The 26,530-nt window shown below is 37.4% G+C and overlaps 1 protein-coding gene across 1 annotated transcript in view; it reads left to right on the top strand.

Annotated features, from left to right (window-relative positions):
* The window catches only part of LOC108570316, a 208,039-nt gene that overhangs the window by 129,490 nt on the left and 52,019 nt on the right, over positions 1 to 26,530 (top strand). The window contains exon 5 of the mRNA XM_017932154.1: positions 1,788 to 1,931. Coding sequence (XP_017787643.1) covers positions 1,788 to 1,931 — 144 coding nt within the window. The remainder of the gene's footprint in view (positions 1 to 1,787; positions 1,932 to 26,530) is intronic.

The raw sequence follows: 26,530 nt of genomic DNA, 5'->3' as shown, positions 1-26,530 counted from the left end.
TTTTTTGGTCAGTGAAACGTTTAGCTTTCTATAGTTTGCAAGGACAAACTAAATTTCTTTATTACACGAAAATGTAGGGAATAAAATAATTGTACAGATTCGTTAATTTTATTAGTATCACTTTTCAATTTTAATTCTAAATTTTGAAATTGTGCACTTTGATACGATACACCTTTTGATAAAAATCTCTAATTTCGAAAATTTCTAATTTAAAATCTGTTTAAATTTCTAATTTAAAATCTATCTAATTTCAAAATTTCATTTTTATATATTTAAGTTGTCTTTCTCTAGAATAGAAATTACAAATAAAACATTGTATTATTTTTTTTATTATAGTAACATTTTTATAACACAGAAACCTTTCTCGGTAAAAATTCAATTCTTTGTAAGTAGCATTTCTGTTCCTGCTGCACGTTACAATATTAAAAAAGAAGGAATTCTATTAAATCTCCCAAGATTAGACCAGACTCCAAGGGAATCCTCTGTGAATTTTTCGCCGTCAAATAACTCCCGAATCAACTGAGCCCTTCTTATTGTTAGAGTTGATAGGACAGTGTAACTGGTTCAAAGGCTTCCCCGTGTTCTTTAGCTCCGGCACTCGAACGTGACAATGAGGAACACATAATGGTCGTTCCTCGAATGGTTCTCCATGGTATTGTCGTTCGCGATATCGTTTCAATCTGCGTGTTCCTTGCCCGCGTGACATATCGCACGTTTCTACCACGTCGTTCGCACAAAGGAACCTGCCGCAACGGTGACACGCACAAGTGGCTTCCGGCTCTGACACATTTCGAGGTTCTGTGAGAATCGCTGCCAGGGAAAATTAGCGGAATTGCAATTTAGCTCCTTGAAAGACAATTTAGAAGAAATAGAATCAGGATTGAGGAATATGTTCGTTTAATTTTGCATAATTTTAATAAAACGACGGATAAATATAATATAAAGCTGGTATTAAGAGCTTGCGTTAACCCTTTCGCTACTAGAAGCAACGATTTGCGAAATAATAGGATTTAAATAAGTAAAATTTTATGAAAATGAAATTTTCAAAAATTAAATCTTACAGACTCATCATTTACATACGAAAGGTAGTTTTAAGTAATTAATTATTAGAACGTGATGCAGGTTTAAAAACTTGAAAGAAAAGCGAACAAAAATTTTTCATTTTATCGTGAAGCAAACTCGATGTACAAATATTTAACAATTTTTCAATAAAACTACAGCTGAAATATGTACTAATTAACAAAGTAAATCGAGTGACATTCACTTATAGCGATTACAATCGTGTATTCCTTATTAATATTTCCAAGCTCGAATAAACATTTACATTAACATTTCTCCTTTTTTTCTTATACTTGGAATTAATAAAACAGTCAACTCCACATGCACAAATAATTTATTTGAAACAGAAATTCTACATTAAAAAGACAATATACATGTTTTTTTTTTTTAAACAATCCGTACTGTATGGAGAACAAAAAAAAAAGAGAAAGTGAAAGAACCGACGAACTTGCATTACAGTGAAGAAAAAGTATATAAAACGGTGCTTTGTATTCATACAGGCGCAATGCAGGATTCGTGTCAAGCGTAGGATTATTAGATTGATGAAGTTGACATTTCCATTAAGCGCGGTGAAGTAGTCACAGTCACCCTTTAATCCGCCATTCAGTTTTCACTCGACGAACGATCCACGCAATTTCTGGCAAGCTGGGAAAACAGCTGTTTTTTTCTTTTCTCTCGACGACCCTCCGAGCGAACATACTGAATGGATCAATTTTACCTGGTTACAGCGTGCATAGCGTCGTACGCGACGGCAACCGTGATGCATTTGTGCCATGGGAAACGTCGTTGCTCAGTGGTGGCAAACAGTTCGACGTTCGGTGAACCCTGCAGTCCAGAAAGCAGAACCTACTTGAAAGTTATTTACACGTGTGGTGAGTTTAAGTATTTTATTGAGAAAGCATGACACTTTTTTCTTTTAATTTTGCTTAATTATATTTTCATATTATCACAATATTTATCATATTGATGTTCGTAATATAATTTTGACATTTCAGAGTTAGATTTGTAATGATATTATTGCAATGTTTTTGAAATTAGGGATGTTAGTATTTATGACATAATTTTGAAATTCCGGAGTTGGGTTTATATTCTTAAAATTGAGAGTACTTTTTTATTCCCAAAATTTTGATAAATGGAAATTAGCATAAGGAGAATCTTAAATTTTACAATTTTCAAGGATTGCAAAATTAGTAAGTCATTCTGTTTTGCTATAAGATATTCAATGAAAATTAATATAACATCATTCTACAATTTTTCAATTCTACCACGAACAAAGAGATCTCTCGATCAATCGACAATTTTGCCATTCGAGCGTTTCATGCAAGATAATATTGAACAATGTTATTCATTAATCTAAAAGCCACATACACGTTCACATCCTAAAAACGTTGATTAAACAATGGCAGTTAATCGTAGCTCTTTACAATATTGCTATTCGTCAAACATATCGAACATCGCAAATATTATTCCATGCTCGTTTATTAACGTTAGATTTCATTTCACGATGTACAATCCATTGTACAATCCGGTTGCAAATACTATAATAGAATGATCGCTGTTTCAAATTTTTGACGTATTATATCCGAACTAATTTTTAGGTAAATTTTATACGTTCCTTTTCTCCGTGTAGCCGGATAGGTTATTGTTTGCAGAACACGTGAAATCAATCGTGAAACGTAATAACGCGCTGATCGCGGGATATTCGGGATGAATTTGGAGATTTTTCGCGATTGACCAACGGAGCGGAACGTTTGTTTTTCGCGAAAACGTCGTCATCCCTGTAATCTTTTATGAAACAGTTCACCCGGGGAAAACTGTTCGCCGCTACGTAATAAATCACCGCGTATTTTTAATGCACGAGTGAAAACAAGCGCGGAGTTCCAGAAGCGGCCAATTCAATTTGAACAGCGTACAAACACACACTCTCCACTGTTCGACGATCAAGCGATTTTTTACAAACAATTTCACGTCTGAGATGCGTCAATTCGCATCGCTTGATAGGAAAAAATTCGTTCATTTATACGGTTTCATCTGGGCGCTTTGAAGAGGGGGAGTTCGATAGTTTACCTCGATTAATTTCGTTCGAAACGATCGGTCTGTGCTGCACCAGAGAGTAAGCAATGAGATGTTACAGAAAGAAGTATTAATATTTCCGAGCAATTTGTTTTTGGAGAGAGATGTGCAGACTTGGTAAATAGAAATCTGTGAAATGAATAATTAATTATTCATTTTTATGAAAGAATACTATTTAAGAATTTTAAAACGTACGAAGATATATCACTGATGATAAATTTAATCATACAGATAAGTAGAACGTCTCTCAATTATAAACGAGCATACTTTGAAAAGAAAGCTGCTTTATATTTTACCACTATTCATAATAAATTCCACGTTTTCAGTCAATGGACACGTTACATAAAAATTTGTTTCCTTTTACTCGTAGAATCATAAATTTTCACTTGCCTCAAGATCTACTTTATCCATCACCCTAAACATTCAAGTATAATTTAAAGCTGTTTTAGAAACTCTCGTATGAATCTCCTAACCCGCGTACCATAAAAAGGTTACAATTTTTAAGCAAACATCGTCCGAAAGGAAAAAAGAATTAAAGTAAAATAATTTTGAAAATTCACCATGTCATAGGGAAAAGATATTGTATTAACACGTAGATTCTAAATAAGTGGATTACTTTGAACGTATGTCTGCAAATATTTTATCAACCTTATTTTCCTTAGCTTTCCAAAAGTGAATGCATTTAGAATTGCTCCCTTCTTCCGCCAAAATTGTCAATTGTCAATTTTCGAGCTGACGCGAGCCACGTGACCGTTTAAGATTGACAAAGGTTGTCTGAATTCGCGGGCAGCTTAATGAGCGGGCAACAGAACGTTCACAGCGGAGTTAGAAGTCCACGTTAATGCCGTCGATTGACCTAAAAAGCTTGAGAACGATTGACGCGGGCCGCCGGCTCGCGGGAAGTTCCTCTGATGGCTTTTCACTCCGGATGGCTCGTTTCTGTACTTAATGGCCAGTCAGTTTCAACGAAAGGACCGGCTTAATAGCCATTGTTTGAAGCGGTGGCAAGTGAATAATGATCGGTCGTATTCCATCCGATAGTTCCACCAATGCTAACCTTCAATACCTAGGATTCGCCGATTTTCGAGTATGCTAAATGGAAGAGACTCTTTCCTAAAAAAATTTCACCATTCGTTACCGTACCAAACGTTTCAACCGTTTCGCGGAAATTCTTCGCGGTTGTACTTTGGTTCACGTTTCACGGTAAGTGTGAAATTGTTGGTGTGTTGCTTAGTCCAAGAATTACGCGCGAATGTGACGTAAATCGTGGATGTTTATGTGAATTCGGTGACAAATGGTATTTTCAGAGAGAATGGAATGCTCGGAATAATTGTTCGCGGATGCGGAAGGATTTTGAGGTATGCTTGCGCTCAGGATTTCGAATTTATTGTTCGTTATACGGTGATTTAGGCGTGTTATTTACTATCGTTTTTATTATTTTTTTTTATTTGAAAAAAATAGTTAATAAGGTGGTTCTTTTAGGAGAGTAATCGTTCTTAGGGTACGTAAGTGAAATGATACTCTTAGGGTAGTTACTTAACAACCATTATTTACACAGCAGAAAATTAAGCAAAGTCTGACGAAAAAGTCGACAAGTAAATGAGAAAATACGTTATACTAGTTGCGATGTATCTCAAGCACGCGGTGAAACAACAGCACTCTGGCCAGCACGAGAATTCTTGGAAGCTCTTTGAATAATGAAAACCACCATCCCAGAATTTCATTTCCCTGAAGCGATTAAGCATACTATTTCCTTTTTAAATAAACCAACAAATTAAGTCTGCCTCTCGTACGTTCTGAAATATTCCACGTCGTACAAAACAAACGAAAAGATAACACATGTAGGACGAGAATGAGTGAGAGAGAGAGAGAGAAAGAGAGAAAAAGTGTCAATAAACAGTGCCTGGCTCGAAGGCTCGGTTCCTGCGAAACGGACTCCCCACTTCTCGATTAACGTACGTTTCGTATTTGTGTTCATTGTCGTCTGTTTACTAGCTTCAGTCGAGCCAATCACATTTAACGCTGTTCCTGGTTCGTTCGACCCTGACAGCGAAAAGGTATAAGAATGCGTGCGGAAACAGTCTTAAGCCAGTACAGTATCGGTATCAGTGTCGTGAAGTGTACAGTGGCGTATCGAGAATTGTACAGTGGCGTATCGAGAATTGTATTCTATTCCGGCATTCGGCAACCGTGAACCTGTATCGGCGATTAATAAAACTACTATTCCTACATATAACTATCGTTCGCAGAATAACGAAAGATCAACGACAAATCGCAGAATAAAGACACGGAAGGAAGCATCTCGAAAGATCAGTGAAAAACCCTGTAAGACGTAATTTCCATCGTTCCAACTTCGAAATTCCATTAAACTCCGGCAAATAACGAGTAGAATGATCCCAAGGAGAGAATCTTCTGGCAACCGTCGAAAGCACGCGTCTCGGAAAAGCATCCCCTTTTCCAACCTTTCGAGAAACTACACCCGCGACTCTCCTCAGCGTGCAACAAGAAAAGAAGTGCATTCGTTGTTGAAAGGAAGAAAGTTCGAAGAAAAAGGAGCTGGTTGACAGTGTGTGTGTGTGTGTAGAAAGAAAAAAAAACAGAAACTGGTTCGAGGGGCAATTTCGTAATCTCGAGTGGCGTGTCGCGGAGCGTGAAATTTTTGAAAACATCCCCGTATCTAGCCACGGGCCACTAACGATTCCCAGGGGACAGTATCGTTCTGCCATCCAACCGGTGCGTTTCCGCGAAAAATTCCAGAATAATGATACCGCTCGGCCTTTAACGAGCCACCGCGTCCATTCGACCAAGAATCCGCGTCCGTAACGAGCCGTCGCTTGTAACGCGAAGTTATTTCATTGTGCACGCGACACAAGAAGAAATGGTCGGGTCTCCCTCTCTCTCTGTCTCTCCTTTTTCTTCGTAACTGGGTTGAAAACTGGTCCGGATTCAACCGCGGACACTTTTAATGGCACTCGTCGTGCAACATTGTTGCGCGGTAACGACCGACTGCTCGCATTGTCGGCGAGTTTATGGCGCCGCACTGGGATCACGGGGGATACATCGGGCTGCCGGAAAAATGAACCTCGTTAGGCTGTTTCTCCTTTGGTTCTTGTCTTCCTTGGTTTCCCTTGGACCCACGGACAGAGATAGCCACGGTGGATTTGCATGTGAATGCTGGGTGGATGTTCGTTGTATCTGATAATTGGCGGTATGACGGTCACCGTGGGTGTAGAGTGTTGGTATTGTTGCTGTGAAGTGTTGAAGGTGAAGGAAACGTTGGTGGATTTGCTGCGGTTGTTTTGGGGGGAATTAAATGTGGTGGAATGGTGAGTGATATTGTTTGTTTTTAATGATAGATTGGATACTGGCTGGTGTTTCTTTTTTTAAGTGTTGAAACTGAGGGAAATGGAATTAAATGTGATAAAATGGTTAATGATATAATTTCTTTTTAATAGTGTTTTTGTTGAAAAGTGTTGAAACTAAAGGAGTTGTTGGTAGATTTGTTGTGGTTATTTGGTGATATAATTTGTTTTTAATAATACAGTGAATTAAATACCTCAAGATTGTTACAATGAAATACTTTGTTAATACAATTTCTAATTTGGTTGAAAGAGTTCTATCGAGCATCTACAAATTTATTTCTTAAAATTATACAGAGAATTCTTTTTACATACAAAATGTATTTTACGATCAATTATGTTCATATAGATCATCCAGGATATAATTACTTCTATTGCGCAAGCAATGATCGTACTGATCGTAATGATCGATTAATCAGTCAGTTTATAGCGAAACGATTTATTTCAATAAATCGTTCATAGATTTTTAGAAAAATTTAGTTTCGTCGATAATTATTTTATCTATTTTATTAGAAATTATTGAATAATAATTTCATACAGGAATGAAACTAGAGATTTATCGTATCCTCGACGTGTTACACGTACTCATTGAATAAAGGAAAACAGAAGGACAGATAACGAATGCACGAATGCAAATATTTGCGGTATTCCAATTGCATACTAATGATGCACGGTATATACGACCGAAGAAATCAAGACGTTCTTTAGGTCGATGCAATATTAATCGCATTTTTGGGTTAGCGTTATGGAGTTGACGTATCTCTTTGAAATCGATGCACCGAGCTATGGTCACAGCTTTCTTTACGCCAGTTTTGAACAATGACACGCGACAGTATGATTAATTGCGGTCATTTATGCAAATGAAACCACCTATGTTGCGTGCAACGTTATAATAATATTCGCTCCAAATGTCGAGCTCGTTCAGTGATAAGCATTTTAGACGCAGAATTAAGTATCAGTAGAATTAGTCAGAATTATTTTTCTGATGAAATAAAATCCAAAAAATATACAATACATAGGTAACGAAAACAAGCGAATAAAAAGTTAGTTAAAACATGAGCGAGAGAAATAAGCAAACGAAGAAACTCTTAAACTACGTTTGAAACTTCTGTTTTTGGCAATTTTTCAATTTTTCTCACAAAAGAATTTTCAATATCTTCGTTTATTTATTTCCACAGATATAGACCTTATTGTTTACAAAATACCGTAGACAGATAACAGACGAAGTGTCGATAATTATAAATTTGAAAAATTCAATTTAATAACTCATTTGCATCACTCGTGGCAAGAACGGTTGTTGCTGACAAAATTCGCGGTAGATTTGAAAGAAATATGAGGCTAAACGGATCGCGAAGAGGGTAATACGGTAATGTGGGAAAGAGATTGAGGAAGAAATGGACGATTGCATGCCGGAATCGGGAATAAAGGGGAATAAACGAAGATAAAGGGAAGGACAGGTGTAGCAAACTCGTTGGACTGTACTACCCGATGCAAACACGGTTTTGCTATTATGCAAATAATGCTCATTACATTGCTATACCATAAAATGCGTCGCGTTTAATATAAATGTAAATATCGCGTACAAAGTGCCAGGTTAATTAGCGGAATTCGTTGAATAGAAACCGCTGCGTTGAAAGAAATGTAAATGAAATAAACTTGAAACTAATTCTATTTCGCGGTTTTCTGCTTGCTATGACAGAACATACGTGCAACTCGTGATTGCATGTTTTCCAGGGTAATGCGCCTGTCTTATAACGGTTTCGTTGTAATCGACCAAAGAAAACGATTTCACGAATTTCATCGTAAAACTCAACGTTCCGTTTGAACAATTCAAATTTATATGAAAATGAAGTTATACTTGCTTGTTACGTGAGATACGATACAACGGTATTTTCGAATTATTTTTCTTTGCTAGTTGTTTATTAACGACTCTGTAGAATGTAAAGAAACACGTATGAAAGAGGAATACTACAATTCCACCTTAGATTCCATTCATGAATAAAACATTTGCAAAATTCTTTTCATCAAAACGTTCCGTCTCGACAGCCTTTCTTCCTCCGTTTCTTACCCGAAAAATTCGTTATCAAATTATCAGGCGGTCTGTATGTTAATTAGAGAAACTCGTCTGAGGCAAAGATGAAAATAACGGTAACAAAATTCTTTTAGAGATTCTCATTGCAATTAACATCTGTCAAACCAATCAAAATTACTTTTGTCACTTTCATTTTTCCATTGCAATTAACGTTTATCCATACTCGTTGAAATAAACCCACACTCCCTCGAATTATCGCACAATTCTACTCGGTGACATTTTCCTCTATCATTCCCGCCAGGTCTAACATTCGCAATTAACATTTATCCACACTGGTTGAAATAAATCTATACTCCGTTCGATTGCATTTGTCCCTCGAATTATTGCATAATTCTACTCGGTGACATTTTCCTCTATCATTCCCGCCAGGTCTAACATTCGCAATTAACATTTATCCACACTGGTTGAAATAAATCTATACTCCGTTCGATTGCATTTGTCCCTCGAATTATTGCATAATTCTACTAGGTGACATTTCCCCGCGGTACTCCCTCCGGTTCCGACATTTTTTTCGTTACGCCTCGATTTATGGAACATCGAGTCGCGCACACGTGCCCACGCGAAACCAATTACCGATGTATTAGAAAAAAAAGAAGGTGTTTCGCGTTATGCATTCATCGACGCATTCGTATGCGCCAACGAGCGTCTGGCCGCGAAACAGAACTCGTTAGTCAATAGCTGTACCTGTTTCTTTTACCAAACGTTCCCTCTCTTCCCCTTCATTCCCGTAAAAAAAAAGAAAAAAGAAGAAACGAAGGAAGAGAAGTAAAAAGACCAACAGAATAAAAAAAGAAAAGAAGGGAGAGAAAAAACGAGAGAGGTGGAACGCGACGGTTCGGTATTCTAATTTAACAGCGAGTCATGCATGCCTGTATAAGGCGTATGTACGTAGCTTTCCCCGGTGGCGGGCAAAATATGCGCATACGTTCAACCCGGCGAAAAAGCCACGGGAATAATAAGCGTGCACGCCACGGGACCACGAATATTCTTTCGCGCGAGATCGAATTTCACTCTCGTCCCACGGCGGTTTTTATCGCGGCAAGTTCCGCTGAAGAACGCCTATTCCATCGCGGCAAGTTCCTCGCGTGGCGACATCGCAACGACAGCTATGTTTGTCGTTAATCCCTGCTCGGGCGGCGGTATAAAAGGCCGCTGCAACGAGTATGATAGGGGTTGGATAAGCTGCTTCCGTTTTTCGATTTTTATTACGCGAGAGGATGTCGGAACGGACCTGGCGATTCTTTTCCTGAGGTAATTAACACGAATAGACGGCGGGCGGATTTTTCAACACATTTTGGGATTGATATTTTGGCTCTTGTTGACAGAATTGTAGTTTTGTTGTTATCGAGGCTTTCGAGTGTAAATTGTGCTCTTGTGGAGAGTGTACTCCGACGTTTCTGCGCTTTATCAGGGTTAGGGAGACACACTAATTATTTTTTTTATAATTTTGCATTAGTTTTGGCTGTATTTATTGACGCATGGCCAATTCACCAGCGAATCTCGTTAAGTGATGTTATTTAAAGTGAAGTGAGTGTAATTAACGAGTGAAAGTAGGGAAAAATTTTGAAAACATCTATATAGTAATTGGGCTAATCTAACGGTAGTGTGTTCTGGTTCGTTGCTTACCAATCAGCGAACGTTTCTTCTTTAATTGATCAGCCGAGTGTCATTATGACGAAGTGAACTGCAATGCTTGCACGTGAAAGCCTTAAGAATAATAATAATTGTGCTCCTACAATTTTCAATTATATTTCGTTTATTCTTAGTGATTTACCGTTTTCGAATTTTCGATGGAGTATTAGAATTCATCGTTCGAGTCACGAGTTGCAACATGTGCACGCACCACGAAGCTTGATGAAATCGAACGTGATTCCTATTCTAACTGCAATCCCCGGTCGCAAAGCGTTGCCGCGATGTTCTCTTCTTCGTGCTGTAGCCAACGTTAGACCACTGACCTGGACGAATTACACAGCGATCTCAAAGTCTAATTGAATTCGCATGAATTATCCGCGTGCGTCAAAGTACTTTACAACGTAACTCGCGATGGTTTGAGTACATGCTTCATTATTAACTGGGTGGTCAGTGGTGTTTGATGTTGATAGAAACAGTTTCTCCATGTTTGTGAAAATGATAGAAAGTAATTCTGTGATGTGTAAAATAATTTCTAAGTTGAAGGAAATTTGTACAGTTATTTCTGTTTATTTTTCTTATTTGTTATGGAGTTAAAGGTGTTTGTTAGAAATTCAGGTTTCCAGATTTTGATGATATTTTTGGTAAACTGAGAATTTTTAAGGATCTTTGTTAACTGAATCAATTTTTAGTGAATTTTAGAAATAATTGTTTGTAAATGGAATTATTATAGTCACAGAAACAGTCTATTTAAATCGTAAACACCTTTGAGTTCTTCTCAGATTTACTTTATTATTGTTTATTTTCATAAAAAGTCAAAGTTACAATTGTATATTAAATTCTTCTTAGAATTTAAAGTACCACGTGTATAAAATCGAGTAAAAATTGAGTATAACAAAGAGTGTAACGATAGAAACTGTGTACGTATGAAGATTTCACGAATGAAGTTACAACGAATTGGCAAGTACTTCATACACGAGCCGAATAATGGAGAATTTCCTTAAACCGCGTAACATTTTTACGTAATTTTACAATTGAAAATCAAGTGAATGAGGTGCTTAGCTATGCAAAATGTTTCGCTATGAATGTAACCGCTAACAGTTCACGAGATGACAGAAAATTTATGTGGCGTTAGACGAAGTATGAAGGAAAGTTTATTCAGGAATCAGGAACACGGCGCATCCTTTTCCACTTCATTTGTCCTCGTTAAATTTTCTCGATGACGTGTCCCGAGGAAGCGGAGCGCCTGTGAAAATGGGAGAATAAGCGAAAAAGGGAGGAGAAAAAGCAGCCGAGGTGACAGAGGGAAGAAAAATGGTAGAAGTGAGACCTGTCAGGAAAGTGTCTTCAATTTCTTATGGATTATCGGATCGATGTTGTTTTTCAACTACGGATCATTAGCTTCTACTTAAAGCGTTGCAAACTTCTCTTAAAATACCTATATTTTTAATAACTTATATTATTTTAAATGGACTTCACTGTTTAAAATTTTTATTCAATTAACGATAAGTTTTATCTTTATAAATTTCGAACTTTAGGAGATATACAGGTTACAAGAATTTCTTATTAATCTTAAAATACAGCTCCCCAAAGGACTTCAAAAATATAATTAGATTCAGTAATTCGTTACTTTGCTTTGAACTTAAAATACGCAATTTTTATAATTTCAATGATAATAAAGTTAGTGAAAAAATATGCAAATATCATTTTTATTATATGAAGTACAGTATCACTTGTGAATATTAACATGAATATAACAAAAAATTAATATTAGTATTCCAAGATTAATAGATAGTTAACAGAAGTTAATAGATATGTAAAATTTTGCAAATATTCATGTTTTAAAATCTTTTTCAACGAGCTAAAGTTTCTCACACTCAATTCTGCCAAATTTACAAACCAAAATTTTCAATTATCTTACAAGAACGAACCTTCCATTTACACAACGAAACGTCCCTTTACGAGACCGTGAAAATATTTGACAAAGGGTCCATTAAACGCTCCCATCCAGCCGTTCTACGATCGAATAATTATCCGAATGTCGCTATAGGAGTAAAATTCCTCGAACGAACAGCCGGAGAAGAGGAAATAGCGCGGAACAAACAGGAGGCGGCAGGAAACAGTGTCTTTCGTGGGCTTCTGAATCGCGTTTCACAGGACAGCCGTCCTATTCTGTTATCATGGCTAGTAAACACGAAGGAATTACAGCTGGTCGTGATACTCGGTCTCGTCTTTTATTCGAAAAGTCAGGAAACATTTCTCTTCCTTCCATCTTCCTTGCGGTGTGCCACTTTGTTACCCCTGCTTCTTACTTTAGAAGAATCTTTTTCCCCTCATCGACGCCCCTTCTTCCGTAAACTGCGTTCGATATCGATTAGGCGTACGGAGAATATTGTTGCGGACAAAATGCTACACCGTACGTTAATCCGATGAATTCTTTCCCACCGTTAATTTAATAGTCTTAAAGACCTTAATTCAATTTTTCAAATAATTTAATTTCATCCCTTTTCTCCCCCACAAACCTGCATACTGTTAATTAATTAAAAGTAACGAGAGAAGTAGAAAAATGAGAAAACAAAGTAAAAGGATAATTTGTGAAATGTAACTGGAATGTGTTCGATTTAATTTAAAAATGATCGAAAACGAAATATCCCGCCAATAATTATTTCTAGAAGAGAATTAATACTTATTGAATGTAACAATTTCACCATCCTTTCAATTGACTTCTATTAACCGAGCGCTAAACCAAATCACATTGCAACGAAAATCGCTCGTTCTCTTTTCGTTTGCAGTTTTGCTTAATAAACAGCGGTAATTAAATTAATTGCCGCAAGACGTGTTTTCATTATCGTTGCTGATATATTTAATTGGCCGAAACTATTCACCGTGTTCGTTCGTTGCGAAGCCTGACTGGTTCGAATTTAATTGCGCGTCCCCGTTTAATTATTCCATTATAATTCCGAATTGGATCGTTCGTCGGGAACGCGTACGAGTACAGTATATTTTCGGCTATTTCGTTAAAAACGCCCGCTGAAATTCTCACTTATCCACCTTGTTGTTTTATTTTTATTGCTTAATGGAAGTTTCTTTTCGAGGGCCACGTTGTCGCGCGGACACGCGCTTATAAGAAAGATGAAATTAACGTTCTGGCCACTCTCTTTCTCTCTCTTTCGAGCTCGTATTTCCCATCAACGGAGAATGATACGCGTGTACCGTCATTTTTATACGTGAGCCGGACCGCGTATAATTCCACGGGAAATAATGGCGGGCTGACGTCCTGGAAATATTTATAAATTTTCATATAAAGTAGTTCCATTCCGTCATAAAGTGCTCGGATACGCTGAGGCATCACCTGTTGTCAACGCCAGGCCATCTATGCGAATGTACGAGGACGTAAAAGGATTCGCGAGAGATAAATTCGTGTTTTATTTTTGAGGTCTGTATCCTCTGCACGACTCTTCGAAAAATTAGCGGCGAGACGAGCTGTTTTTGTTTTGGGTGATAAAAGGATAATTGGGAAAAATTGTGAAAACAGAGGAATAATTTATGTATGTTTGTCGTGTTTTAATTTCTGTGATAATTTATGCGCATCGTTTTATTACTTCGCTTGATGTGAGGTGTCGAATTTTTTAGGGAGCAATGAAAATCAGATTTTTAAACTCCAAGGAACATTATCCTTAGATTTGACAATAGTAGCTTATTAAGAATTATATCAATTTTAAGTTAACACGAGGAAATTCAATTTTTTTTTTTTCAGAAATCAGGTAATTGCTTGAGATTTCAATTTGCGAATGTTTAGAAATTAGACGTTTCATATTACACGACTCAGAAGTAAAGATAATGTTTATCTTTTCATTGGAATATCTTATTTAATACACGATAAATTAGTAATACTTTTATATGTGTATTCTGTAGTGTCTTTTACGAATCAACAAGAAGGTATGGTTAATGGTAAATACGGTAACGTAACCTCAGAAATTCGCTGACTTGCTACGATGCCTTCACATCAAGTTGCTGCTGAAGTTCCATTCGTTGCTTGAGGCAAAGTAAATATTATATCACTCCTGGAAATTCTCACTACAAATATTCTAGACCAAACGTAAAGAAAGATGAAGAAGAAACATGCTAAGTTTATGGTTAATGCAGTATTTATCCAATCGTCTGGCTGCGATTAATCGGAAATTTTGTTCACCGTAAATTATCATGTAGCCTTAAATACTATTTTAAATTCTCTCTTCACTGTAGCTAAGACTTCTTAATTTTCGAGCAACACTAAAGTACACCAATAAAGTGAAAATAGAATAATAAATTACTGAAGACGAGGCCGTAATTTAATGCTTGCGGCGTTTATTGGCTTCGACTACTGCGTTCAATCACGCGTCAATACAGGCCTATGACCCTCCCAATCAAATTTCGACTGGAAGAACAGCATCAATCACTGGCAAAGTAGAAAATCACGCGTCAAATAGTGGTGCGGAGGTAATTAGGAAACGAAGAGTCGGTTCAATAGTCGAATCATGAACGTTCGAATTGTAATAGTTATTCGGTGGTTAAATTTGTTAATTATTTCGACATGGAAATTCTGAAGAGGATCAAATATTTTTTTATTGTACAATTAAAAGATCCTTTAAAGCCGCAAGATAAATTTGTAGGAAATTTCAAAAAATTTGACACCCAAAGATAAACGCAGGTTTGCGTGGTTATCTGTCTTCTGGGTCATGAAGCAACGAGGCCGTAAAATGCGACTCTTAAGGAACATTGCTGTCGGTTGAAGTAGTTACTCCTTATAGCTAACTATTACACGCATAAAAATTTTCTACATCCATCTATCTCGTTTTAAAGAAAACACTGTCTACTATTATTTTTTTTTTTATTTTTAAATTAAGATTGATCTTTTGAGAAATCAGTACCAATTTTATTATTCGATTTTTATATTTGATGTTTTTCCCTTGACGAATTCGTAACTTTTATTTCTCAAGATTAAAGGCGACTGAGAAAAACGACGACCGACTTTGAATCTGAGTCTGGTGACCCGCGGAATTTTTAACAGAATTTTTAAAGTAAATATCCCAGATGACGTATTCTTAGGCCAAGAGAGCTGTTCGAAAGCTTCTCGAAGGATCTCATGTCCTGATTCCGAAATTGCCTCTTGGCTCGGAATAAACGGAAGAATATCCGTTTTATTCCCCCCCGTTCTCGTTTTTTCCCTGTCCGCGCGGGTAAACTTATTCCTGTATTCACATCGGTACTTCTTATCGAGCTTATTTCGAGCCCATGTTTCTTCTTTCTTTCCTATTTTACTCTTTCGCGGCAACCTTGTGAATTTGCATTTAAGTTGGTCGTTCGGTTGAATCGAGTTAGGTATGTAACTAGGTTTTTTCTAAATAAATAACTGGTTATTGAACATGTGTATGTGAAAGTCGAATAAAATTACACTTTCACAAACTGTTATCAGTCAAGCTTAATTTACCTTTGGAAGACTATGTTTACACGTAAAATTGATTGTAAAAATACAGAAATGGAAGAGTAGTTAATTTTTATATCAGCAAAATATTTAGAAATTGAATCAAAGTGATTTTTCAATGTTTTATTCTTACGTCTGAGTCGCTTATCGTTGACTCGTACTACTGATTTCAGAAACTTAATTTCCCGCGAAAATTCCACTTTCACACCTAGAGGTACAATGAAATTATCATTCGATTGCGCAAACACGCTGCTTCACTTCGTATTTGTTATCATTGCTCTTCCTTATATCTTATATAAGGACGCTTAAAAGCGTCCGTTCAACTTCTCACAGCACATTTCCATTATCAACGAAACAGAAAACGAAGTTTACTCGAGGATTCGGGGAATTCAATTGTTCGGTTCATCACGCCTGGATCTCTCGAGCTGTGTAACGGCGAAAATAATTTGAGGAACGTCGTCTAGCGATATCCGAAACGAAGAGGCGACGAATTCCGTTGGCCGAGGCAGGTGGACCTCGGCCCGGTTTTTCCGATTTCCATTTTAAAGACTGGATTACGCGGCACATGGCCGCCTCATGAAACATTGATGAACTAATCTCCTTGGGGGATTGACCGTACGTCCTGATTTTCAATCTTTGCCGTGGCTCTCGAAAGCTTGATTTTTTCCTCGGATAAGGTTATCTTGGCGGACGGTTCTGTTGCCCCTTAAATTCGCGAGAGACAGTTACGTAAACCGACGAATAGAAATTAGGTCGAATGAATTATTCCGTCCACCGGCTACTTATAGTTTTACCCGGCGGAAAAATCACCGTACTGTCCTGAAAATTGCCAATTAACCGGTTTAACGCTCCGCGTGGAGCTTTAGTGCGACGTGTGTAATTTTAAGTAGCTACGAAAGTGAAATTAGGAAAGGCAATTAACTAGGTATCTTTAGAGGTTCGATTTCAAATTAATTTTCAATTTTTGCAAGAGAAAAAGACAAAGAGTACAAAAAGTGTTAAAATAAGTCGTAAAGGGAAACAATTAACCGAGAGTGAGAAATTATCGAAAATTCAGGAAACCGAGTGTTTGTTTAATTAAATAATTGCGCGACTAAATAAAAATCCGCGTTTATTGTAGTTTCGGTAGAGAACCTCAAGCATAAAGCCAACGTTAGAAAAATATTTTCCCTGGAAAAAATACAGAAGTATCTCATTTCTCGTTTTTCAAAGTTTATTCTCTTTCACCTGCGAAACCTCAGTTTGCGGATTCTGTTTAATTTTCCCCTCCGCTGTTTAGCTTCACGAGAGATATTTATCCTCGATTTAACCGTATCTCTGCCTAACCCATGGTTTACAAGCAAAGCAGTTATTACAATATTGCACGAAGATCGGGTTACTCTGCAAGAGCAGTGCGACAACTAATCATTGCCATTGTGGTATCGTGTGCGTTAATTACAGGTATTGTTCCTTGGCATGGGCCAGTTTACAAGGATCAGAAATTTTCGTTGATTGTGATAGGAACAATGTGTCAATTTCGCGCAGTAAAGTAATTTATTGTAACGTTCGCTGTTCAAGCAGAATTTCAACTTAAAATCGTGCTTGATAATTGTGATTTGTATCGTTCGAAAGTGTTTCGAAAATCTGCACGTATTTGAAAGTTGCTGTTATATTTATCAGAGATAATCGATGTATGTACATCTACATTGACGAACTTTGCAGTTGGTAAATTTGTATCAGTTGCTTTCACTCGGTACATTAACAAAATTCTGTAGAGTGTCGCCTCTCTCATTGATGCACGATAGCGAGGAATGAAGGCATTAATTTAACAACGTCTCGTAACGAGGTGCGTATATAAGTTACTGGAAATTGCGCTAAGAGCTGTGGAAGTTATATTTACACTTAAGAATTCGGCATTTACGCGTGCAGTATTGTAGAATTACCTTCAGAAAGGATACGTACTTCCGAATTTCGTTTGTCGATCAAAGCTGTTTGCCGGAGCTAGCAAACAGACCTAAATGGCTATTTAACTCGAGCTCCTTTATTGACCTATTTTAAGCTTCGCGTAATATCCGGGTTCGTTACTGTTAAAATACATAGCAAATCAATGCGCGATCGATAGAAAAGGGTAAATTACAGGACGAATCGATATACAAAAAAAAGTCGTGGAAGTTCGTGATTAATGGCAGAAAAAAGAGCCTCATTTCCATCGATATTTAAATTTTCTAATAAAGATCGCTTTTTAATGTTCCAGGTCGTCGCGTTAAAAATCCACGTCAAGTTATAGTACTATTTTTCTTTTTACTGTAAAGCATTTAAAATTTTTATGAAAGACGCAAAATCTCCCTTCTTGAGAAAGCAAGCTTAATTTTTACTATCCGAAAAAGAGCGAAAAATCCTGCATCATCCAATTTTCTAACGAAATAAACTAAAATTTTCTTCTTTCATTTATTATACTCATAATTCTCAAGGAACTTCTAAATTTCCAAACAAACCGCGAGTAAACGCGATGAAATGAATTTTCGTTAGAGCGGACAATTTATTAAAATGCTATTTAAAATCGCATAAATTCAATTATACGAATTACTTTAAAAACTTCATTTTTAACTAAAAACCTTCATAAATTTTTCATTACGAACATCTTTGTTCATAGTTCCCGTAATTAATTTACACTCGTACGCGTGTTAAACAGAATTCCGTGAGCGAGTATTTCCTATTCAAAAGCAAAGAGTATCGCTATTCGTCGAAGTTCACTGCGTTATCGAAATTACGTACCTAAACGTATGGGTAGAAAGCAAAAGCATAAACATAACAGCTTCTCGAGAATCTTATATTTGTCGTTAGCAATAAATGATTGTTTATATTTGGTAATTAGAGTCGGTACTAGTAGCACAGCGTTGTCTGCAGAGCGTAACACGCCCGGTAACAACAACACAGGATTGCCTAGAGCGCTTTTAACTAGTTCTGTGTGCGGCTTCCACTACACACCGAAATATACGCATTGTTCTAACAAGAGGAACTGGTATTTCCTCGGTGGCTAGCCGAACAATTTGTCTGCTTGGCCAGAATCTAAGTCTGATTCTGCAGCTCGTTCGCCTGCTCTAGCGTCTTGAACCTATTTCCTGAAAGGACATTAACTCATTTAAGTGCTGCACGCCAAGACGGTTTCTTGGATCCGAACTGGAATTCCATTCTGGCTTCTATTGAGATGGAAATTTGGCAAAAGGTGCAACTTCGAAGGTTTACAATTTTTTATGTTATGTATACACGTTGTAAGGAGGAAGTTTGGATCTTCTTAACGAAGCGTTGCATGAGTGGAATTTAAGAAGGATCATTTTTAGAAGAAGAAAGGAAAATTATGAAATATCAGAATTTTATTCAATTCTTGACACGCGATTGCTCGAATTGAATGAAATCGACTTTCACCCTGGGCGCAAAATACTCGGAAATGCTTAACGCTTGATTAATATTTTCCCGCGATAAAATTTTATCCACGGATGTACTTTAAACGGCGAAGGTAGACAATCGAACGACGAGCGAATTTCATTGGTAAAGCCGGCTTATCCGATATCGTCATTGTACAACCGGCAAAATTTTTGGCACTCTGCATGACAAACTCTCCGCTTTCTGCACGGAACGGAACCGGATTCCAGCAATCACGCGACTAACAGCGGAACGTTCGGTTCGCGGCTGAATAATCTAGGTCATGTGGAATAATTTTAGAGTGAATCGAGTAAACTGCGCGCGATCGAATTTAAGGAGATCAACGAACTGTTTGAGATGCACGAAACTATTCGAGCTGGCTGGCTCGCGCCGCTTCCGGATTATTCGGCAACTGCCGATCGTGCATTTCGTTTCCCTCGTGTAACCGGTAACGACCGGACCAATTGTTCGATCCGCGTCGATTGTCGCCAGTTAGCAAACGTCGATTTGTTGTTGCATAAAGACCGATTTTAATACTATTAAACGTCTTTTTCGTGGTATTAGAATTTATCGCGCAGAACGTATCGCGAATGTTCAATGAAACAAATATTGACCACAAATATCTGCAATCTATATTGCATACGTAACAATGTTTGGGATTAAATGCATCGAATATTATATACACTGCCGCGTATAAATATTTGCCTATGCATTTATCCAGAACGTTCTTTATTTCATCGAGCAAATTCGTTTAACCTGCTTTCACGGAAGAAGTCAAGGATTTAACTTGTTTTTTAAGCTTTATTTGAAGGGTATAATTCTTTTGGAAAATTTGTCATATTTTTGAATAGAGAAAGAAAGAAAGTAGATAGGCAAATACTTATAAAGTTTACTTCAGTGCATCAAAATTATAACATTCGCGACATTTTTTGTACTTTTTGCAAGAAGGAAAAGAAATTAAATAGTTTCCCTCTTTCTTCCTTTTCATATTTAATAAAATACATTTGAATTCAAATTTATAAAAAGTAAGTAATACGAGATCGCGTATCGCTGACAGAAAGCCCCTAAGTCAGAGAAAAGCAGCAGTTCGACTTGAAAAGCAATCACACCATTATCAATACTCGCAGAGAGGGGATTGTTTTGTGTCGCCACTTTCTTCGAGTCGTTCGATATTCCATTGGAAATGTCTCATGACTTTCCACCATCGATATTAATTCGACATTCACCTTCGACTCGTCGTTTCCAGCGGCGGCCCTTCAGCCTCTCGAATACCTGGCATTCGTCGCCCCTTCTGAAATTTATTGCACAGGCCGCCTGGGTTCGTTGAATATTTTAGAATGGCAGATCAGAGGATGACGGACCGGCTTACCTTGTCTTCGATTGCGTATTTTCGAGCGTTGAACTCGTGGAACACGCGAAACATAATAACAGTTTATTTACATTTCGTTGTATTTTGGGAATATTACAATCTGACAGTATTACAAATGAAACTTTTCCACGTTTAACAAAACACATTTCAATTGAAATTTCGAAATTTTCGAAATTCTAAGGATTGATAATAATTGAATAATAGGAAATTTGATAATTTTCGTCTGCGAAATATTACGTATCTCGAAGAGCACAGTGTTTCCAAATTTTCGTCTGTATGGCGAGATAAGAAATTTCACTGATTAGGGAATAGAGAATACAACGTGAAATTCATTTTGAAAAGTTTCTTTATCTGGAAGTTGCGTTGCTATTATATTTCCTGCATGTTTTCAATTCGTTAAACGTGTCCTCGAGTAATTCCAGTTGCGAATTCTATACAATTCGATCTAGCGCGCCTATATTAACTCTAAAACAAGCTATTGCCTAGGTAACATGTGACTAGCTTGTTTGTGCTGCTATTATTATACTGTGTTCTATACAAGGCGTCCCACTTATAATGTACATATAAATTATTCCCGTTGCTATTCAAAGCGGAAATAATTCAGGCTTTTGTTAGAACTGGGACACTGTGTACACTATTTGGAACATTGTTGATATTTCCTACTTTATAAATTCATTTAAAATACCAAATCAAACCCAAATTCAGAAGATTCAAATTTATCAATTCCCTTAAAATCGACGCATCACATTTTCACAGAAAAATTAGCAAACATTCAAATCCACGAGAGTTCCCCGTTTTTTTCCGTAAATACAAAATTACAACATTCTTCAAGCGCGAAGTACTCACTTTCGCCGGCGAGGAATTAAAATTTATTTATTTAAACTTAATTAGCGAGGGAGATGAGATGGTACGAGGGATTTTCTCGTAGAATTTCGCGGAACGTATTAATTCTTAAACCCCGCGTTGTTTATTCAAGAATCCCAAACGAAATCGTCGTTCCAATGGTGTAAAATTTTCGCTATCCGTTTGTCGCGTATAATGTAATTTCCGTTAATCGGTAAAGTGGCTTTCTTCTCTCCGGGAAAATTTCGCAACTTTATCATTGCAACCGCGACATATCCCCGATCTATCAATATTTATGAGAGCACACGAGGAATTATCGCGTGGACACGCAATTCACGTTCAAATAGTCCGATCGAAATTTATAGGCGACGTGCAAGGTAAACGTTCCCCGTGTTTTCCATCCTCTCCGAAGGTGCTAAACTTCTCGTTTTCATCGAGGAAAATATGTCGTTGTTTAGAGACAACGGTGGAAACGAGCTGGAAAATTACGAGGTTAAGAATACTCGACCAACGATCCAGACACGAACTTCTTTTTTCACCGTGATATGTTCTTTAAATTACCACTTGGTTTCGGTCAGCTCGCCGCCGTGAAGGAACGAAGTTATGCAGAAACACCGAACTGCGTAAATATTTGCTCGTCGCGGCGAAGATACATGGAGTCGAGTACTATTGCCACGAGTGAAATTTTGTTTCCTGCATAGAGGATACGTATGTTCCAGATGTTTGCTATCTCCGTTCCTCCTTTCAGCTTTATTGGAATGATCCTCGGCCAGCTAGAGCACGGTGTATTACTCGTCGTGTATGCGCTTTAATAGCACGCGTTGTTTTAGAATTTTTTGAAATTTTAAAGTAAGAACGCGGAACGGTAGACTTGGAATTGCGATAAGAATAATTTCAGACGAAATTATTTCTCTAACTGTACAGGTTTATTCGGACTGTAGTTTCTCTCTAGAAACACTCCGCGGATTTATGATCGTTTTAGTCTTGATACATATTCTCTCGCGAGATTGTTTTTCTTCTTTCACAGGTTGAGAAGCCTGAACATGCTATAGCGTAGAAATAAACAAAAATTAAAAGTAAAGTGAAGTTTTCAATATTAAGAAAAGAGAAATAAATAAATAAAAAAACGTCATGCAGAAATCTCAGAAGTTTTATTTTCTGTTATCAGTGTCCATACAATTAGTCGTACATTGAAACTCGGATAAAGAAGGAGAGCAAGAATTCTCTTCTTCCTACTTTGGAAAATCGAAAGAGGTTCCCGATTTTCTTCTCGCTGTTCGGAAAGAGCACTCGATATACGAACGCATTACTCGAAGAGTAGCGGTGAAAAGTATTATCGGAGAGAACGAATTCGAGAGGGCGACCAGAGGAGAGTTCTGTATTCATAGGAGAGGAGCCAGCCTAACCTGTCCCTCCTTTCGGCTGTGCGATAAATTCGCCTCTGTTGACATGGGAATTGAATTTCCTGTAGCGTAGCCGAGGGCCCCGACAGAAAGTCGAACGAATTTTTCGTTCTGCGAGGATGCATCGAATAGATGCTTCCGATAAAACGTGGCCAAACTGGAAAACCCTAATGTCAAATCGAAATGCTGGCTACGAGTTTTATAATGCGTCGGAAAAATCGTTTCGTAGTTTTATTGCTTAACGCTCTGATACCGTCGTGAGTGAAGATTGCATTCGTTAATTGTAACGTTTGATTGTTACGAAAATATTTTATTATTTCACGTAAGTAAATTAAGTGCAATCTTATTTTCTTCGTTCAAATTTTCAGTCGAATAAATTGTATAATATGCTGTTCTGAACGTTTTCAAATTCGGTGAAATCGAATCGAGCTGATTTTACAAATACGCTAGGGTTTATGTGTAAATAACGATTATTTAACTGAAGTTATCGTTACAATGGAGATACGTTTGAACGATCGGTAAACTTCACCGCGGTGAGATGCAAAAGGAGTGAAGAAAATTGAACGACAGTTTATTCAATTTATGTTGTATCGTGGCCATCGAACGTATGAATATTACAGGAACGATAAGTGATTGAAACCGCGATACAGTGAATGGAATTTTAAGCAGCGCACGGCCCACGAAATCCAATCATAATTACGATCAGGTCAGAGTTCCAAATTACTAATAATTAACTTCAGCCATTAATTGGTTGGCAGTCGCCTGTTTGAGGTGGTGTTCGTACGTTCGATGCAATCTCGATATATTAATTCTCACGGGCGATAATCGGTGTCGTTACGCGCGATCGATCGTATCTTCGATTATCACACGTTACTCCTTGTTCTGTCCTTGAACGGAACATCTGTTTAGCGGTAGATAACACGATTATTATGCAGGTAGTTAAGCAATAATTAGGATTTATGTATCTGCTGACTAAAAGGAGGATCGGACGATGGCCTGATTAGATTTATCTTGAAATCCACGTCTTCGGGGGATTGAAGTATCACTTTTTAACTTCAGGCTGCTGTTTGTTTTCTTAGGTAAAATTTACAGAAAAGTAGGCTACACTGGTATGTGATTAATCAATTTCTTGCTGTATTAGTCCCTCTTTCATTAATTTGCCTTAATTAATTTTTCTACATGTTAGTTTTCTAAATTGATGGCCACTTTTTTCAAATTTTTTATTTTTAGAAGAAAATTATTTAAGAGTAACGCTTCACCTAAACATTTTAAGAAATTTCCCCTGTTTCACCTATCGTGCCATACCTCTACGTTTAGTAAAAACAATTTTAGTCACATGTAATACACATTTTCTTGCAATGCAAATGCCTCTTTTAGAAATCGAGTTTTTTATTAATTATCACCTCTTCTGGAATAATAATAATAATAAAATTTGCAAGTTCCTAAATGCAGCGACATAAAGCAAAAGCAGTAGTTCTCTACTCTACCTGATTTCACCCATCACACCTGAGAAACCCAATAATAATAATAAAATCACCTCGTGCGCATTGCTGTTCGCTGTCGAAAAAAAGGCAATAACGACTACTGTGTAGCTGCGAGAGGATTGCTCGTTCCTGGACATAAATCTCCTAGCTTCACTCCACCTCCGTCATTGCTCTCTGTTTTACGGTTGTCTGATAGGTGACATTTGACAATATTCTTCAATTTAATTACCGTCCCAGTGGCTTGCTAATTATCCGCGCTGCTGTTTATATTCCTTATCGTCGGGCAATCTCGAGAGGCGCGCGAACACGAGACGTTGAGGATTCTACGCTAAGTAATTTCCACTTCCGGATGCTGCCATTTGTTTCTTGCCACGTGCACCCCTTCCACGGAAAGAGGAGCGTAATCGCGTTCGCGCGTTTCTTTGTGAGAGAACTGTTAGTCTTTCTTTAAGTTCACTTCTGAAAGTAAACGCGAGACGAGTGTGAAGATGAAGCGAAGGTGAATTGATGTTTGGAAGAAATTTATCTTTTTTGGGTTTTCTTTGTGCTACACTTTGGGTAACATTAACCCTTTCGTTGCTAGGGGGACGCATGTGTGTCATTTTAGTTCTGGAATAAAAATTGGTCTCGGTTTAATGTCGGTAGTCAAATAAGAAATATAATTCGGCCATGGAATAAGTTATATGATAAAACACGAGTTGTGAGAAACAGTAGCGATTCTGAAAACGAATAAATCACTGAATACTCTAAATTCTACTATCTTACCTTATTTCTCTTACTTTTATTATTTTATTTCGGTACTATACTTATTAAAACTAAAAAAAGGAACATAGGAGAAAATAAAATTATAGCAAAAATCCATACTCTTTCCTTAATAAATTTCCTTCTAGATTCAACTAGATCATTTAAATTCGCCACTGTGCGCCTATGTCAAAGTACATAGAAGTGCTCGCGACAAATCGACTACACGTGTGTGTGTCACGTGCACGCGTGATCGCCGTCATGGATTTCGTGCACATGGTTGAGCAATATACGGTCCTGGCAGTACTGATCAAAGTACTGGCGAACATGTCCACCCCCTGGAGTGTTACTTTGTGCCATAGGCGTCACTTGAAAACACTTGCTTTCGTTCTTTGTCACATCGTAGCTCTTAGCCAATTACTTTTCATTTGGACCGTTTTCGAAAAAAATTTCTCATGCAACGACTGTCACGAAGGTAAAAGGATTAATTTGAGATATAAATTGATTTTTAGTCAAGAATATAGCAAAAGGATTAAAGTATGGAGAATTTTGTAGTTCTTCAAAGTGACGTGTATAGCGTATATTGAAATGTTTTAACAAAAGGGACGGGGTATTGGAGAATAGAGAAATTGTATTTATGGAAGGGATCGGTATATCGTAGAAACTGTTGCTACAACGTCTATCGATATTCCACTGAATTTGTATTATTCAGTTTGAGGAAAATTTAAATATTTTTTAAAATTTTGATTTTCCAAATGAAAGAGTCACTCCATCAAGATTCGATCGAGATAGGTAAACGTTACTGGCCAAATTCGGCTTTATTGCACGTTGCAATTTTTGTACGATTGAATTCCGCGAATAAAATAAATTCTAGATACCTCTATTTAGACTGAGTTACCGATCATCATCGATTATCGTTATATTTGTCAGTAATAAATAAAATTTTATATACAGATTCAAGATCATTTCTTTAGTTTTAAAATGAGTCCAAGATCGAAGCGATACCTTTAAACAAAGCCGAAATATTACAATTACAATAATGACAATTTTTCAAAACTTTAACGCTAAATATCTAGAAAATCCGTCATTTTACTTTCTCAATAAATTAATCATCAATAAATCCTGCAAGTTAGAAAAAAATCCACGAATATGTCAGCAATTCTATACGATTTGACGTAAATTGGCTCATAAAAGTCCTCCGACGCTGAACTCTAACGACACTCAGAGATTCTTTCAACACGTCGTACCTTTATCCGAGCGATATCCTCGTTTTAAATAAACAATAAAGCACCGACGTCGCGGGGTCGACGCCTATGGATTACACGGCATCATTCACGGCCAGAAGCAGGCTTCGCTCGGTACTCACCCTTTCCTAGGGACGTAGACCAGTAAGGGTGGAGGATCCTGCAACTTATTAAAGGTCCGTGAGTTGTCTCCCCTTTGAACACTGAAACGAACGCATCCCGCGCGTTACGTTGGTAACAAGGGGTGTGTCGTCGTTCACCCTTAAGAGCGACGTGAAACGAGACGTGAAGTCTCGCTCGATCGCGTCGATTCTTGAGAAAAAAAACAGCCTCGGCCGAACCGCCGTGAAAAAGGTTCGTGAACTCTC

This window comes from Habropoda laboriosa, unplaced genomic scaffold (genome assembly GCF_001263275.1).
Source record: "Habropoda laboriosa isolate 0110345459 unplaced genomic scaffold, ASM126327v1 scaffold68, whole genome shotgun sequence".
In the NCBI taxonomy this organism is placed as follows: Eukaryota; Metazoa; Arthropoda; class Insecta; order Hymenoptera; family Apidae; genus Habropoda; species Habropoda laboriosa.
The sequence above is the reverse complement of the archived record's forward strand: the minus strand, read 5'-3'. Positions and strand labels throughout refer to the sequence as shown.